The 16,319-nt window shown below is 50.2% G+C and overlaps 3 protein-coding genes across 3 annotated transcripts; 1 reads left to right on the top strand and 2 right to left on the bottom strand.

Moving 5' to 3' along the window:
• Positions 1–892: 892 nt before the first annotated feature.
• On the bottom strand, positions 893–3,785 carry FOXG_15045 (uncharacterized protein). The gene has a single exon (XM_018395121.1). The coding sequence runs from the start codon at positions 3,691–3,693 to the stop codon at positions 1,594–1,596; it is 2,100 nt and encodes a 699-aa protein (XP_018255583.1). The 5' UTR covers positions 3,694–3,785; the 3' UTR covers positions 893–1,593.
• A 5,309-nt stretch (positions 3,786–9,094) lies between these two features.
• Positions 9,095–11,686, top strand: FOXG_15043 (uncharacterized protein; the record flags this gene model as incomplete). The annotated part of the gene is made up of 3 exons (XM_018395120.1): positions 9,095–9,260; positions 9,320–10,841; positions 10,888–11,686. 3 exons carry the CDS (start codon positions 9,095–9,097, stop codon positions 11,684–11,686), a joined length of 2,487 nt encoding a protein of 828 aa, XP_018255582.1.
• Positions 11,687–14,439: 2,753 nt separating this feature from the next.
• Positions 14,440–15,724, bottom strand: FOXG_15042 (uncharacterized protein; the record flags this gene model as incomplete). Its single annotated transcript, XM_018395119.1, has 1 exon — positions 14,440–15,724. The coding sequence occupies one exon, from the start codon at positions 15,722–15,724 to the stop codon at positions 14,528–14,530; it is 1,197 nt and encodes a 398-aa protein (XP_018255581.1). The 3' UTR covers positions 14,440–14,527.
• Between the last annotated feature and the right edge of the window lie 595 nt (positions 15,725–16,319).

The following is a 16,319-nucleotide window of genomic DNA, read 5'->3' as shown; positions in this document are numbered from 1 at the left end:
GGAAGAATACGGCGGCATACAAAGCGTGATAATATTGTTCCCGTCGCAATATCTCTCAAATTCGATAGATTGGTGGCTTCCATGTCAGGATTAGACGACGTTAGGGACTAATTGTTTGGTTGGTTGTATATTGGTCAAAGTACTTTAGCCACTCGAGACCCGTCTCGTTATCAGTCCAGCCATTTATAGCCCAATCGACCGGGAGGTTGCTTTCTTGGTACCAATTGGCAAGGTGATATTGACCTGCAACCACAATAAGCGGCTAGACCGCCTAGCCTTCTGCATTGATCGCTCAGATGACTATAACCTACTACTAATTTCCAGGCTAAACTAATTTTGGCTTTCCACGCCTCTCGGCCCGTGTGATAACTATACCGCTTGAGACCTTACCGTTATAAAGCCGGTCTCATCAAAGTTATAGATATCATCTGATCGGATACCATACTTCGCGATTATGTTCTGTACGAGCCTAATCCAGTGGCGAATAATAGTGGGATCCTCACATTTGGCCCTCTGATAGTCATACCTCCGCTGGAAATGCGTGCTAAGGTCTGGTTGCCGCCTGATGAAATTGATAGCCCAGGGCTTGCCGACAGGCGATGCATCGCGATCAGCAAGCAGTCGCTTCGTCATTTCTTCAACATCACGCAATCGCGGAGAAAATCCTTGTGAGTCTAGCTTAAGAATATACTGAACTATGATCTGTTCTTCTAGATCTGATAGTCTGCGTGCGTTTGAGATAGTATCGAGACAAGCAGTAATGCCATCCAGACGTCGATAAAGAGTAGTATATGAGATCTGGTAGAGCTTTACGGCGCGCGGTGGAGACTTAATTTTGGGTCAATTTGATAGGTATGAGGCGCAAGAAGTATTTGAGACTCTTTATTAGATTGTGACATATTAGGTGGCTAATAATCAATTGATTAGATAGTTGGATGTAAGGTTGAGAGATTTTTGATCCGCTCACTTGACTGATTCACCCACTTATCATTTATGATACGTTATGCGATATTTGATCAAAAACGGCACTAAGTATATCAAAAATGTTTTCGAATTATTCAGAAAAGCCGTGTTGTTTGTTATCAGGATGCCTGTTTTTGTCCACAGAAGCAATATGGTCACAGATCCCTCGCGTAAAACTTCCGTAGATGCCTTCTTCCCGTGTCGGCCACCATGAAGCCTCACCTGAATTATACGTGCAGCAACCCTTGCGAATTGTCTTTAGAATGACTCCAGGTATTGTCGATTGTATACTAGATGTCACAGACAACGGCATCTCGGAAATCGAGCGGCCCAGAAACGGGGCTTCCCTCAAACGACTCTTTCTGACAGATTAAGAGGCATGCCGTCCCGAACTGCAGTCACTCAGACAAAGGGGCTATCGATGGTGGCGACGGTGGTACCAATAGCTCCATCGTCGTCATCCTGTATACTAATAAGCGCTCACCCAAAGAAAAGACAAAGGCGTTCTAAAAGATCCTTTCCTAGCCAACAACAATTATAAAGCTATTGTGTCCAACCTCAAAGATTACTGCAAGAGACGCGACCCTTTCGCCGCCAAAGACACAGTCCACAAATCTGCCGTGACAGATTTCAACACTGCTGCTGGGAAGTCAAATGCTGATAAGGCGGAATTTTCTGTCGCCCTCGGGCAGTGGTGGCCAGCACCGCACCGCCCGGGTGGATAAGCCACTTTAGCAGCTTCTTCATTAACAGTTGCTTATTCATTGGCTTGGCGATGTAGTCATCCATGCCTTTCTCCAAACAACGCTCCATATCGTCCTTTAACGCGTAAGCGGTCATGGCGATTATGGGTAGACGTATGCCACTGTTCCGTATCCGCACCGTTGCCTCGTAACCATTCATGACCGGCATACTAATATCCATCAGTATCAGATCAAAGGCATCGGTCGTCGCGGATAGTGTCGAGACCGCCTGGGCGCCGTCCGAGACAACTGTTATGTACCGGAATCCGAAGCCATGCAGCATTTCGACCAGGATTTTTTGATTGATAATGTTATCCTCGGCCGCGAGGATCCGCGCCATCGGTGAGATCTTCATCAGCTGAGTCAGCTGTTCCGCAAGATCCTCGCCCTGTGAAACCTCCTGTCGCGACAGGTCGCTGCTAGGGACTGGCAGAGCATCGACGATTTGGATTTGCTGAAGGCTGTTGAGCTTCTTAAGCTTGACTGAAAACCAAAAGATGCTGCCCTGCCGTTCTGGGTTAGGTTTGTATCCAATATTCCCACCCAACAGCTCAGCGATTGATTTTGCGATGGACAGTCCGAGACCAGTTCCTTGGCGACGCTTCTGATGCGGAGTATCGAGCTGCGTGAATGGCTTGAACAGTTTCTGGGCGTCGTCTTGCGTCACGCCATGTCCAGTGTCGTAGACCTCAGTCAGGATTGTATAAGTGGCCACGTCTTCCGCGACCAGCGATACACTCACCAGAATGTACCCCTGTTCGGTAAACTTTGCGGCATTGCTGACAATATTCTCAACAACTTGGCGGCACCTCAGAGGATCCCCTTCTGCCCACTTTGGCAAGTTTGGTGACAGGCTCAGTCTCAGGGACACTCCCGGTTGCACAGTGGCCTGCACAGAATGGACGACCGATGTGGCCACACTAGCGATATCAACCTTGTCATTCTCGATGGAAAAACTGCCTGCTGCAATCTTGGAGTAGTCGAGGATGTCATTGATAATCCGTAACAGGACATGGCCAGACTCGTCAATCATATTAGCCGTCTCCCGCTGCTCCTCGGTTAGGCGGCTATCCAGAAGCAGGGAGCAAGCAGAGAGCACACCATGCATTGGCGTACGGATCTCGTGACTGATGTTTGCTAGAAAATCATCCTTCAACTTCGTGCTCTCCTCATAAGCAGCAATTAGCCGCAGTTCTGCCTCTTTTCGCTCAGTGAGATTCCGGGTAACCTTGCCGAAGCCGACGTGGATGTCATTCTTATATATGGCCGTGATAACGACGTTAGCCCAGAACCGGCTGCCATCCTTACGGTAGCGCCAACCTTCATCTTCCACCCTACCTTCACGCAAGCAAATCTCGAGTTCTCTTTCCGGCTTCCTAGACCGGATATCTTCCTCGCTATAAAAAGTCGAGAAGTGCTTACCGATGATTTCTTCCTTCTTGTAACCCTTGTTTAGCTCGGCTCCAGTATTCCAGGACATTACGTTTCCGCGGGTATCGAGAAGGAAGATAGCGTAATCTTTGACAGCTTGGACCAGGATGCGGAAAGCATCATCAATGGGCAGCCAGCTTTGTGTCATTACACCATCGGCAACTGTAGTGTGGAGTTCGGCCTTATCCCATTCCAAGATCAAGCACAGCAGTTCGTCATCTCTGTGGACAGGCATAATGCGCGCAGTCCAAGAAATACCGTTTGCAGTATAGGCCGAATAGCAGAGACGGAGAGCTCGGGCCGCAAGAGCAGTCTCAATGGCGTAGACGAAGGGAATACGATCGAATCTTTCGGTCAGCGAGCCCTGGTAGAGGGCGACGAAGAGGTCTTGATCGATAAGTTCTTCACGCTTGCGACCCCACGCCTCCAGCAAACCAGCCGAGGCTCTCTGTATGCGATACGACGGTGAGACGACAAGAGTGGGGACAGGCAAAAAATCAAAGATCTTGCTCATGGCGGGGACGCTGGCGTCGAGCGCCTTGGTGACCACATCCATTGGTAGCTGATGGACAGAGTCGTCGCTAATACGACGTCTCTTGGCCCTTACAAAGTTGATGCCCGCTTCAACCACTGAGGAGGGTACTGAATGAAAGGAAGCATGAATAAATTTATTCCTCAAGACCCACAACGCCAGATCTCGCTGCATTGTTTTTCCGGCCTCTGGCCCCTGAGATACTTACCTTAAAGGGTTAAAGTGAATGTGCTAAGCAGCAGCAAATGTGTTGATCAATTGTTCTTGAGTTGTTACTTGTGCGGGGTATTACATCCCGCAGAATTACGTGAAGCACACAGCTGGATTACTAAGGCAGTTGTTTCCTGAGACCGTAAAGATCATGCCTACCCTGCGACATTTCTTCTCCCTGGCCGCAATCGCATAAATCTATCTCCACCCAAATCCTTAACAAGTGCAGAACAAAGCCTCAATCTGCGCTTTACGCAGTCGCAAACCGCGGCGATGGCTTCGTCTACGACAATCCCACCTGCTGCCCCGGACTATTTCATGCGAGGAGTCTTCAAGATGACGGAGTCGGGCTCCGGCGCACTTCATAGGTACAGAACGTATCTTCAACGCTACGATAGGTCCGCGGCACATCGGGGACCCGGGCTCTTGGGTCACCAGGGTCCTCCGCTTTTCCTTCACTAGTACGCCTACACGGACAATTGACGAGTGGCCTACCCGTTAGCCCGTCGCTGCTGGCAACGTTCGGCCTGCTGTCTCCTCAATCTCACATCCTTTCCCGTTCTCGTACGTTCCTCACGGCACCGTTCACGATACACCGACTCCTTGTCACAATCATTTTTATGATTAATTGCCGACATACGACTATCAGTATTCAACCCCAGGTACATCGACCTTTTTACTGTCTACCGTAGCAGCTTCAACAACCCCTAGGCCGGACTATTGACTTGGCAAGTTGCAGGGAAGCATTCAGCAAGACACAATTTCCCAATCTCTATTTGAGTTCATCGGCTACTAAATAAGCCAAGTTCTTGAGAACGTATCGCAGCCAAGACATCTCTTGCTGGATCACCTCCTGGCGACTACACCAAAAGTGCCTCACTTTTCAGCAGCCAAGCCTTCACGCAGAAGAGCAGATTCATCTTGCAATCTCCTGGGCGGATAGTTCCAGACATTTCGTCGGCCCAACGAACCGCACAAGACTCAACTATAACAACCCTTACATGAAGCAAAATTTTATAATCTGGAAATTATCTGCAACTCGCTGTCGCCGGTTATAGCTTTATTTCGTTTTGGTAAGCATATCAACGACTTTCGGGGCTTTCCCCCAAAGCTAGCATAACACATTCGCCTGGCCACTGCATATTCCACGATCCTATTTGCGATGCTTTGCGACAGCTCGATTCCTGTCCACATCTGGTTTCATTTATGAGTGGTTTTTTTATTTAATTTTTATTTATTTTTATGTTGCTAACCCACCTTGTTGCTCTACAGGACACTCGGCCAGCGCTGACCTCAATTCAAGTATCAAGTCAAGTATTTCAAGTAAGTCAAGTAAGTTGACGGCCCTATATATTTCAAGTAAGTAAGTTCATAATGCCTCAAACTTGATTTACTTGATTTACTTGAAATACTGTATTTTATGGGTTTTCCTGTGCGACGGTCCTGGGAGTGACGAGGCCCTTCGTTTGTTTGTTTGTTTGTTTGTTTGTATATTTTTCGTCTGGGTGGCTGTAACGAAGCCAGATCTCCTACTGGAGCAAAAGACGTGCTGAGCTAGCTAGGTACAGGGAAACCCCGCTTCCTTCACCATCCAGCATACCAATGGCACAAAAGGTGCTGTATTTCTCAAGCCCGTCACCCGTCAGCGGGTTCGGGGGCAATCTACTGTCGAGCTTTTTCCACCGACCAGAATTCTCTCACGCATCACTACATCTGCTGACGCAGTCCACAATCTCCAGTAACCAAGTTGTAGCTCGTAGTCGACTGTCGTGGCGGCAGGGAAAAACCTTGGGAAGGAATCAGAGGCCGGCGGTGCGGCTTGCCTTCAAAGGGGAAAAACCCATCGCAATCGGCGTCGTTGATCGGGAGGATGTCGCTACCGATGCCACGGGCACCGTCCTCCGATATCTAAGGCGTTCTGGTTCTGAGGTGCCGCCATTAGATCCGACAAAGGTGTTGTCAGAGAAGGTGAACTCTCCAAAATTCCTTCTCTGAAAACTGCTGTTAGGGAGCCGATGGCGTCCCCGCAGTATTGTGTGGCCGAGTAGCCCGTAGAAAATCCCGCTCCTAACAGTGCACTAACAGTGCGTGCCAAGAAAGAATTTTTACAGGGGAGAGTTGGACGAGGCCCTTCGGGGTTCGTCAGGCCCAAGGTGTAGGGTAATGAATTTGATGTGGTCCGGAATGTGGCCCAGAGCTGATTGCACCAATGATGATCCAGGGACATGGTAGGGGTGTCGCGGATTTATTGTTTTGTTCGCCCGCGTGTTCGAGACGTGTCGCAGCTGACTCAGAACCCAAATCTGTGTGAGAAGCATCCACGATCCGCGGTTCGCCAATGATCCGCTATGACAGCACAACAGCAGTCGCTAGAAACGCTCCTGGGCATTAGCAGTCAGCGCAAATCACTAAAACAGCAGCTTGACGCTGCGTCCATCAAGGCTAAATCTAGGAGAACGACTCTTGCTGACCTCCCAACGGTTCAGATCGGCTGCAAGAGGTATATAGCAGAGGAGTATATTGCCAACAAGAACCGCAAAGGCCGGTGGAGCTGGATTCAAGCCTACGGATTCTTCCTCACGGAAGTCAGCCCTGATTTGCGGACGTTGCAGACCTACTGGGCTTGCTCGAAATGTGATGAACGCGGGAAGAGCTCGTTGTTCGTCGCGACAAACGCCACGTCGCCAATTGAACATCTCCGAAGGTATATGACATGCGTATGAGTCCGACATTTATTCCTTTTCAGCGCCTTACTGGATATAGGTCACATATGATCACTGAGGCGGACGGCAATGCGTATGAAGATTCGTCTCGCGCTGACAGTCAGCCCCCTTCGAAACGGCGCTGCCTGGAGGTTCCTACTGCAAGATCCAATGTTAATAAGGCGAAGGAGCTGACGGTCGGCTGGATCGTTACTGCCAATCTTCCTTTCACGGCGCCGTCGAATCCGTACTTGCGACGAATGCTCGACTTACACGATGTGTCATTGGCGAAAGAGGTGCCGTGGAGCCGGCAGTCGGTGCGTGATACCATGCGGAAATTATTCGAGGTGAAGAAGGGAGCAATATCGTGTCAATTGGAGAAGGCAGTCACAAAGATTAGCTTTAGCTTTGACATGTGGACTTTTCCAAACCGGTACGCTTTCCTTGGCCTCCACGCTCACTATCTCGACGCCTCCTATCAAGTCCAATCGCGACTTCTTGCCCTGCGCCGTGTGTGGGGAGCTCATTCCGGAGATAACCAAGCAACGACAATATATGACATCTTCGGCGAGTACGGGATACGAGATCGGATTGGCGCGGGTGTCTGCGATAATGTCTCGTCCAATGACACATGCTTGGCGAGCCTCTATCGTCAACTTTCTCCTGCGATGGCCGAGGAGGATATTAGAAACAATCGAACACGGTGCTTTGGGCATATTGTCAACCTTGCAGCTCGAGCGTTCCTCTGGGGGGAAGATCCTGACTCATTTGAGCGAGAAGCCTTCACCGAGGCGGCTTTCCAAGTTGAAGAGCGTGAGCTTCGACTTTGGCGGAAACGGGGAGCAGTGGGCAAGCTGCATAACATCGTCCGGTTCGTCAGGGCTTCTCCACAACGGCGAGAGTTGATGAAATCTCTGGCATGCAGCCAGCGCGATGAAGACGATTATCACCTCTTTGAGGAGGACCGAGCTGCCATCGATCTCGAACTGATGCAGAACAATGAAACCAGATGGAATTCGACGTTTATGATGATCCAGCGTGCAATTCGAAAACGAGAGCAGATTGACCATTTCATCACATATCTCGACACGAAGGCAGCAGAGCCCCGACAACGGGTGCCTGTCCAAGATCATCTTTCACAGCAGGACTGGCTTCTCTTGGCGGAGATACAGAGTCTACTAAAACCACTCTACGAGATCACCATGAGGTGCCAGGGCTGGGCTAAAGAAGGCCGTTACGGCGCCTTGTGGGAAGTGATGATCGGAATGGAATATTTGCTCAACTTCTTCGAGGAGCAAAAGCTGATATTCTCGCCCCCGGATGGCACTGCTGATGAGCTACAGATTGCCAGAGCCTCGGCAACCACGAGTACAGCTTTCCAGTTCATATTCGCTCTTCTTATGTCTATTTTACTAAGACTTTTGCAGGATGTAGTCCTCCACGAGCTGACCAAGGTCGCGGACGCGAGAAACACTTGCCACAGCACACTCGAGACGAATATACCGGTGCATTCTCGCAAGCTGAGAGCCTTGATGATGACCACCGACGATGCATACAAATCTCTATCAATAACTGTTGGTCAAAACTTGACGAGTATTACAGTCTACTTGGCCAATCGCCACTTTACCCGGCTGCCGTTATTCTACACCCGCGCTGGAACGTGTCTTGGCTTGAGGCTAACTGGACTAGCCACGAGCAACTAGTGTGGCTACGGGATGCTAAGAACAGTGTCCGGGAATTCTTTGAACAACAGTATCCCCGTAAGGAGCAGTCTGAGGCAGCGAGAACCATGGTAGGAAAAGCGATGCGGCAAGACGAGCCCAGCCAATTCGACCAGTGGATGCAGAGCTACGATCGGTACATGATGGAAGAAGAAGATGAGCTTGGAGTTTATATGAGGCAAGGGCCAGTCCGGCGAGAGAACTTGAACCCCATTCTATGGTGGAAGGAACACCAAGAAGAATATCCACGTTTGAGCAAGTTTGCCCTCGACATCCTGGCAATTCCTGCTATGTCTGTCGATCCTGAGCGGACGTTTAGTGTCACAAAGTTGACAATAAGCTCGCAAAGGCACAGCTTAAGCCCTGAGATAATAGAGGAAATACAGTGCCTACGGAATTGGCTAGGCCATCAAGCGATCACTGTGGGCGAGGTCGTCAGCTTTGGTGGGGACCTGATGGGCTGGGATGAAGGGGAGGCGTGAGAGTACCAATAGCTTTATCCTGGCCTCAGGTCAGCGCTTTCAATTCAAGTATATCAATTCAATTCAAGTTAAGTAAGTTCACGGACGATTTTATTTCAAGTAATCAAGTTACACCCCCGAACTTGACTTACTTGAATTGAAGTCAGCGCTGCACTCGGCCGTTGCTAGACGTCTCCCGACCGTATTTCACAGTCGTTGAACCGTGAAAGTCTTACTATCATGTAACCTATACTCGCAATTCTTGCGACACCGACAATTAAGCAGTCCTATTAGGGTCTTGCTCCGCGTTGCATTACTCACGGGGGCCAAAATGCCCTTAAATCAAAGCAATCCAGAGAAAACCCCGCCACCACCAACCGATTGTTTTCTCCATCTCGATTCCTTCAGCGGCAGTCGTGAGACAGTGCTAAGCGATCCACCAGAATGGCATAACGACTCAAGCCTCAACACGACCGCCAACAACAATCCCGCAGATGGTATGCACTACCTATAGCGAACTTGTAGTAATTTAGAAGAGGCTAATGCAAACCTGTAGCTAATCTCTCCTCCTCCCGGGAAGAATCTGATTTATTGGATACAGAGAAGCTACACTTGCACACTCGACATCATGTCGACCCTCCTGGTCCTATCACGGCGCACAGCAGTAGCTCTGACGACTACCGCAGCGTCATCGACGACCTAACGCTGGAGATTCAACAACTAAAGAAGGAGCTCAAGCGCTATAAGCAACCAGGTCCGGCCTTGCTTCATAAAGACAAGCTGTTTGAGATCAAGGTTTATGGGCTGCCCCAAAAGAAAAAGAGAGAGCTCGAAACCATACTGAGAGACCTTGCCGCGGATCACGAGGGGTCTCCAGAGGCGTCATCATCGCAAAAAAAGAAAAGGATATCCCCCCACAATCGCGATCACATATATTCCAAAGCTGGAGTTCAGCGCAGCCATGCTCCCTCTACAGGTTCCAGCCTCCGGCCGGCTGACTCCGCTTACGCCTCCATGTCAGCCGGTGGCGAATCTTCGAGAACGCCATTTTACCTCCCTATTTTGCCTTCAACCGAATCATCAAAGGGCAAGGTCGAGGACTATCTACGAGATGTTCCTGACGGGCTATACCCACAGCATGTAATCATGACAGACGAGGAGCGGAAGAGTCTTGTTGTTCGTCGCCTTGAACAGTTCTTCACAGGCAGAAGTAACAGTGCCGATGTCTCAAAAATGTCGCCTCTGCGCCCAGGTGGCAGCTTCATCATGGCGCGCGTTGTAGCAGATAAACAGGTGGCGGACTCATCATCCGCCTACCAACCACCCACTCATGAAACTGAGCCTATCCGGGAAGCCAGATTCCTCCCTCTAGAACAACAATCTCGCGCTTGGGAATATCAGTGCCATTTAAGTGCCCATGGATCGGCCTCTGATCCCGAAAAGGACAACATGGAGACAGAAGGCAATGTTAAAGGCTTGGTCTCGTCTACCAAGCCATTTCCCCCACTCCTGCTTCTTCCAAAACAGCGACCAACGCGACCTTGTGATCTGGACCCTGATCGTGCTCAGATTCCGTCTGAGAATATGAACTATATCCGACATTTGGACCTACTATCGCCCAACATATTGCCTGGACAGCAGAGTATCCAGGACATCCACCTAGACGCTGAAGGCTGGGTGTCTCTGAACCTGCTATACAATTTGGCCCAGCTCCACTTGATCAACGTAACTCCTGACTTCGTTCGCTCCGCCGTATTAGAAATCAGCACTAGGTTTCAGCTATCTACTGACGGGCATAAAATCCGATGGCAAGGCGGATCTAAAGATACCAAGTTCAGTAGCCGCATCTCTATCTACCATTCGCAAGAAAGTCCTCCTGTCAATAATATCGATGGTTCGGAAAAGACACGTGAGCATCAGAAGACGAGCCCGTTCATTAGCAATGAATCCCAATCCAGAGGTTTAAATAAGAATGTGTCTGCATTTGATCCGCAGTTTTACGCTCGAGTTGAAAGTTTCCGTTACAAGCCACTGTTTGTTCGGGAGGGATCATCAGATGCGAACACTTCACAGCATGCGTCGGTTTGCTCGGCTATAGCCGTGGACGACGATAACCCTGGCGAGGGACTTAGGCTTGAATGACTGTGGAGGGTCGGCTGGCAAATTGCAACGCCGCGAAGGTGCTATTACATACTACAGCGACGTACCTTTCTGCACCGATTTATCGGCTGATCCAGTTGATGTATCACCAACCATTCGCACGCCCTTGAGTAGCCAAAATCGGAAGGATTCTCAGCAGTCATACTTGGTTCATTCTCATCGACGAACAACATCTGGGTCCTCCGTCAGCTATAGGCCATTGACAGATCGAGGCCAGGGTCTACATCAGATGACTTCTTCCACGCATGAGGGTGATCATAGAGAACCGGGTATGATAAACAATGACTGTGAACAAGCCAGCGACATCGAGCTGGATCTGATTTGGAACGACGATCAGCAGCAGTACGTGTCGCAACAGCAACCTTTAGAACCCTGCGGACTTGGCGGCGTTCTCCCCGATGATCACTTTATTGTAGTTGTCGATACAAAGCGGCCCAAACAAGATATCCTCCCACAGGCTTCCAAGCCTCAGACTAGGAGACCCAACGAAAGCATAAAAGGGGCCATTGATCAAAGGGCGGTGACGTTGACCTCATGTCCTATCCCTGGCGGTTTAGAAACAAAAGTAACCGAGCAATCGCCGTCTATCGAGATTGAGTATCTGTCGGGGCGTATCACGAGATTAACGCCAGTCCCATTGCCAGCACCTGCTATGTTCTTTCCGCCGTTTAGCGTTGATAATTCCACGTCTGGCGAATATGACGAGCTGTCTATAGACGTAGATAACACCGGATCGTCAGAAGAGGATATGAGCTACCGGTAATATTGAGCCGTGTCGCCTGTAGTATCCGTATCGCCGTTCACAAGGAGCGGCACGTGGAATGCTTTGATTGGCCCCGCCCCGCATTTCAGCCATGGACTCTCGACATAGTTCTCCGCTGTCGCAGGGTAGGCATTAGTAATCTAGCTATATGCTTTAAGTAACTCTGCGGGATGGAATTCCCCGCACAAGAGATAACGAAGAACAATCAATCAACACATTTTGCTGCTGCTCATGATATTCACTCTAACCCTTTAAGCACGCTCAGTGCGACATCCGCCTATACGGATACGCGGTAGCGCTTATTGAAGATAATCATTTTATGCCACAAGAATAATTAGTATAATCTTAACAAGATTATGGGGTTGAATTACGGCCTGGGATGCGATATACTCTGTACGGAAAGGGCACACATACAAGTTTATTACACCCGGTAGACCTACGCCCAACATCTCTCTCATGCTTCCTTTCTCCACCCTACTTATTACTGTACCAAGGACTGCCTGTAATTTATTGAATTACACACTTTTCGTCCGTGCGTTGGCCCCCTGCCGTCATTACTTTCATGAAATTAAACCGGAAGAAGTGGGCAGCTTGTATACTTCACTAATACCTAGCCCTGTCGGCTCGGATTTGTCTTACGTCGAGTTTGCTGCTGATATAGAGCTGCCGATGCTTTTAAACATAGCTAAAGGTTCGTAACTCAGGCTTCCAAGAAACCTCCGGCTTACTGACATGAACTAAGTTACACCATTCGCAAGAAAGGTTATCTTCCCTCTAAAAGTGGCGATTGGCCTTCAGGAAGAGAACAATGAGGGACATTACCCCACTGCACGAGACGTTGTTGGTCTACACATAACGGCGTTCGCAGTGGAAAACTTCATTGACAGGGTTCTTCGCCATCTGGAGAGTATCATCAATTTAGCGGCGTTGCTTCACTTCCAGAAAGGCCTGACACTTCTGAAGTAAAGGCTTCTAGGGGAAGATGAAGAACTAAAAGTTTCCGACTCTACAATCAGTGTGGTCTTGAAGCTTGCTGAAGCTGCACATTTCGATGGGGATTATCAGACATCAAAGCAGCATATGCAAGGCCTTCATAAAATGGTGGATCTGAGAGGAGGTATATATGTGTTCAGGGGCAAAGCCCTTGAAGTAGGGATGTTGAGGTAAACTATACCAACAACTTATAGCCATCGGCTAGAAATACTGATCCTTCGTAGGTGCGATCTTAGCATCGCGACGCACAATGGGTGCGGGCCATGTGTTCTTCAGTCAGCCTTCACAGCCGGTTCCGGATTATTCCCATAATCTACTGCGAGTTTGGGACGACAAGATGAGTTCCCAAGAGTACATTGAGATTTCTGAAAGCTTGGACAGCAGTTTGGCGACAGCTTGGCGAATTATGAGAAGATTTTGTGTGCTAGTGAATATTGAGACGCAGACTCAGCGGTTAATACGCCCGCAGACTATCCCATGAAACGATGACTGCGGTAATGTATCGCCTGCTGCGCATGGACTTCACTGCCGGCTCGATCAATGAAGCTATACGACATGGGCTATTGGCCTTTTCTTACCATGTGTTACTGCAGTGGCAAGATATCAAACTCCCTTACCATTGCTTTCCTACTATCTACAAAAACTGCGTACTGGGCCTCGAGCTTGTCGATGGGATATCTTCTCAGCTGATGATTTGGCTCTTAATGACTGGAGCTCTTTCATTGTTCAGCACATCAGACGAAGTATGGATAAGGGACGGTCTGCGAAAGCAGGCTGATAAATGCTGGGTAAGTAGTTGGAAAGAAATGCAAGACATTTTGAAGTCGTTTATGTGGATTACCTTGCTGGACCAACAGCCAGGCAAGTTTATTTATGATATGACTTATCTAGAAAAAGGCTTGGAATAGAAAATTCAATAAAATTAAGGCAAGGCACGCTTTAAGCTGTTAGTGAAAGGCTCCCTTTAGACTGTTTAGGCTAATAAAAGCTGACAAACGTGATCCGATCCTCAGACGCTGTCACTGGATCGATAGTCTAGACACATTGGCGGACAGAGTTTCCTGAATTAATTGTTTCAGCTGATCTAAACTCGCAGGGGCCTATTGGCTTAACATTCGGTTGACAACAGAGCAACGCTGAGATTTTTTGTCTTGTAAAACTGCGAGCCGTGACAGGTCACACAGGTCATTACCTGGGGTCTGTCCTTCCAGAAATGGCGTACTGCTCCTGGAAAGAGTCAAGAGGATACCCTAGCTCGTTAGTTACTGCGGCAAGACTCCCTAGGCTATACTCTTATATATAGCCAACTTTATAACGTGGTTGATAAGCGAGTGTCCCAGACAAGCGAGTATCCCAGTATACTGTGCACTTAAAAACAACCTATCCTATAGTTATTTACTTCCCAAATAAAATAACGTAACGTTACATGATAAGCAGAACTTATCGTGGGGTCGTTTTGCGGAGTAATTTCGGGAAATCGTATGTGATTACACAACTACCATCTGATAAGTGCCCGGCGCCGCGCACGCGAATATCTCGACGGTTAGGAGCCAAATCGATGCAATTCCAGGGCTGGAGGACTGCTACGCTCTGGCGGTCCGTTTGGTTCAAGAGCGATGCTATATAGATGAGCGGGCGCTGAGATATTTGCATGTGCAGCGGCTGGGGGGCCAGGCTTCGCTGCAAGGACTACGACATAGCAATGCGCTGATCCTGCTGCTCCTTAATATTTTTAAAAAAAAAAAAAAGAAAAAAAAGAATTAATAAAAGAATACGCCTTCTAGATAGATAGATAGATACAGACTAGTTATTGCTATAAATATATAAAGATCCTACCTAACGGCCAGCTTACCGTCGACGAGGGGCGGTCCGCCTCCTCCCTAGCCGAGCCCAGCGCCCCCGATGGCCCTGGCCCCGAGTCGGCCTTGGTCCCGGGCCTGGGTCATCGGGCACGGGGTTCCCTACCTGTACCCGTATCCGGCCCTGACCCTGGCCCCGCCGGCGGCGCTGTTTGAGCTTGTCGACGAGCCGGTTCAAGCTCCGGCCGGCGCGTAAGAGCTCGTCCCAGGTCACCTTCCGGCGACAGAACTGCACCCTGATCCCGTTCCCCGGGCGCCAGCGGCTTCCCCACGTCTCTTCTAGCACCCGTATGGCCGGCTGACCTGCAATCCCTTCCTTCCATTCCTTCCAGACATCCCGCACTGTAAAGACCTTGGCCAGGGCTGCAACGACGGGCATACCTGGTACTGGAGGCTCTGGAGCCGGAGCCGGAGCCGGAGCCGTATTGAAGTTCAAGGTAGGGGCTGTCGACGGCGGCGCCGGCGCCAGCGACACTGCTGGCCCGGCTCTAAAGTGGCCGGTAAAGGTGACATGGACCTTGCCTTGGAGGAGGGCATCGAGGCCGTCCTGAATTCCTTCTAGCTGGGCCTCTAGCCGGATGGCCAGCCGCTGGCTATTCTGTAAGACGGCCTCGCGTGTGCTCTCTAACACACCGCTAAGCTCTGGCAGCGCGCATTGTACGAGCAGGCTTAACGGCTCCGTAGCCCCTACCGCGTCAGAGCGAACGGCGACGGCGAACTCATCCCATTCGGGCCCGTTAAAAGGGGCGTAGGCGAAGAAGGGTAGCGACAAATAGCGAGGCTGTAATACAGCCAGGTCCTGTAACAGTACTATGCGCAGGCGCCGCATAAGCTTAAGGAAGCCGTCGGCGGCTAGGTCGTCGTCGTCGAGGCCACCTTCTGCCCAGCATTGCCGGCGCGCGCGAGCCTCAAAGCGAGGCTCCCACTCCTCGATCCACGGCCAGAGCTGCTTTTGTAAGACGTACGGGGGCTCGTGGGCCGCACGCGCGAGGAAGTAGTCCCCGGGTGACGCCGAGAAGCCGGCGACAATACGCATGAACTGGCGCGGTAGATGCGTAAGATAGGCCTGGCAGAGCACGCTCTGGTTCCAGCGGCCAGCCTGCGAGATCTGGGCGAGCGACGTGCCGTGGGTCTCCGCGTCCTGGGCGCCTACCCTGCACGGGAGGTGCATCTTCTTTGACGCCATAAGGCCAAACTCTCCCCTGTAAAAATTCTTTCTTGGCACGCACTGTTAGTGCCGTGTTAGGAGCGGGATTTTCTGCAGGCCACGCGACCACACAAAACTGCGGGGATGCTATCGGCTCCCTAACAGCAGTTTTCAGAGAAGGAATTTTGGAGAGTTCGCCTTCTCTGACAACACCTTTGTCGGATCTAATGGCGGCACCTCAGAACCAGAACGCCTTAGATATCGGAGGACGATGCCCATGGCATCGGTAGCGACATCCTCCCGATCAACGACGCCGATTGCGATGGGTTTTTCTCCTTTGAAGGCAAGCCGCACCGTCGGCCTCTGATTCCTTCCCGAGGTTTTTCCCTGCCGCCGCGACAGTCGACTACGAGCTACAACTTGGTTACTGGAGATTGTGGACTGCGTCGGCAGATGTAGTGATGCGCGAGAGAATTCTGGTCGGTGGAAAAAGTTCGACAATAGATTGCCCCCGAACCCGCTGACGGGTGACGGGCTTGAGAAATACAGCACCTTTTGTGCCATTGGTATGCTGGATGGTGAAGGAAGCGGGGTTTCCCTGTACCTAGCTAGCTCAGCACGTCTTTTGCTCCAG

This window comes from Fusarium oxysporum, chromosome 1, assembly GCF_000149955.1.
Source record: "Fusarium oxysporum f. sp. lycopersici 4287 chromosome 1, whole genome shotgun sequence".
NCBI classification, from domain to species: domain Eukaryota; kingdom Fungi; phylum Ascomycota; class Sordariomycetes; order Hypocreales; family Nectriaceae; genus Fusarium; species Fusarium oxysporum.
This window is presented reverse-complemented; position numbering and strand designations above follow the sequence as displayed.

What these genes read in the sequence shown, in the direction of transcription:
- FOXG_15045 (XM_018395121.1), bottom strand. Translation starts at nt 3,693, where the DNA reads ATGGATGTGGTCACCAAGGCGCTCGACGCCAGCGTCCCCGCCATGAGC.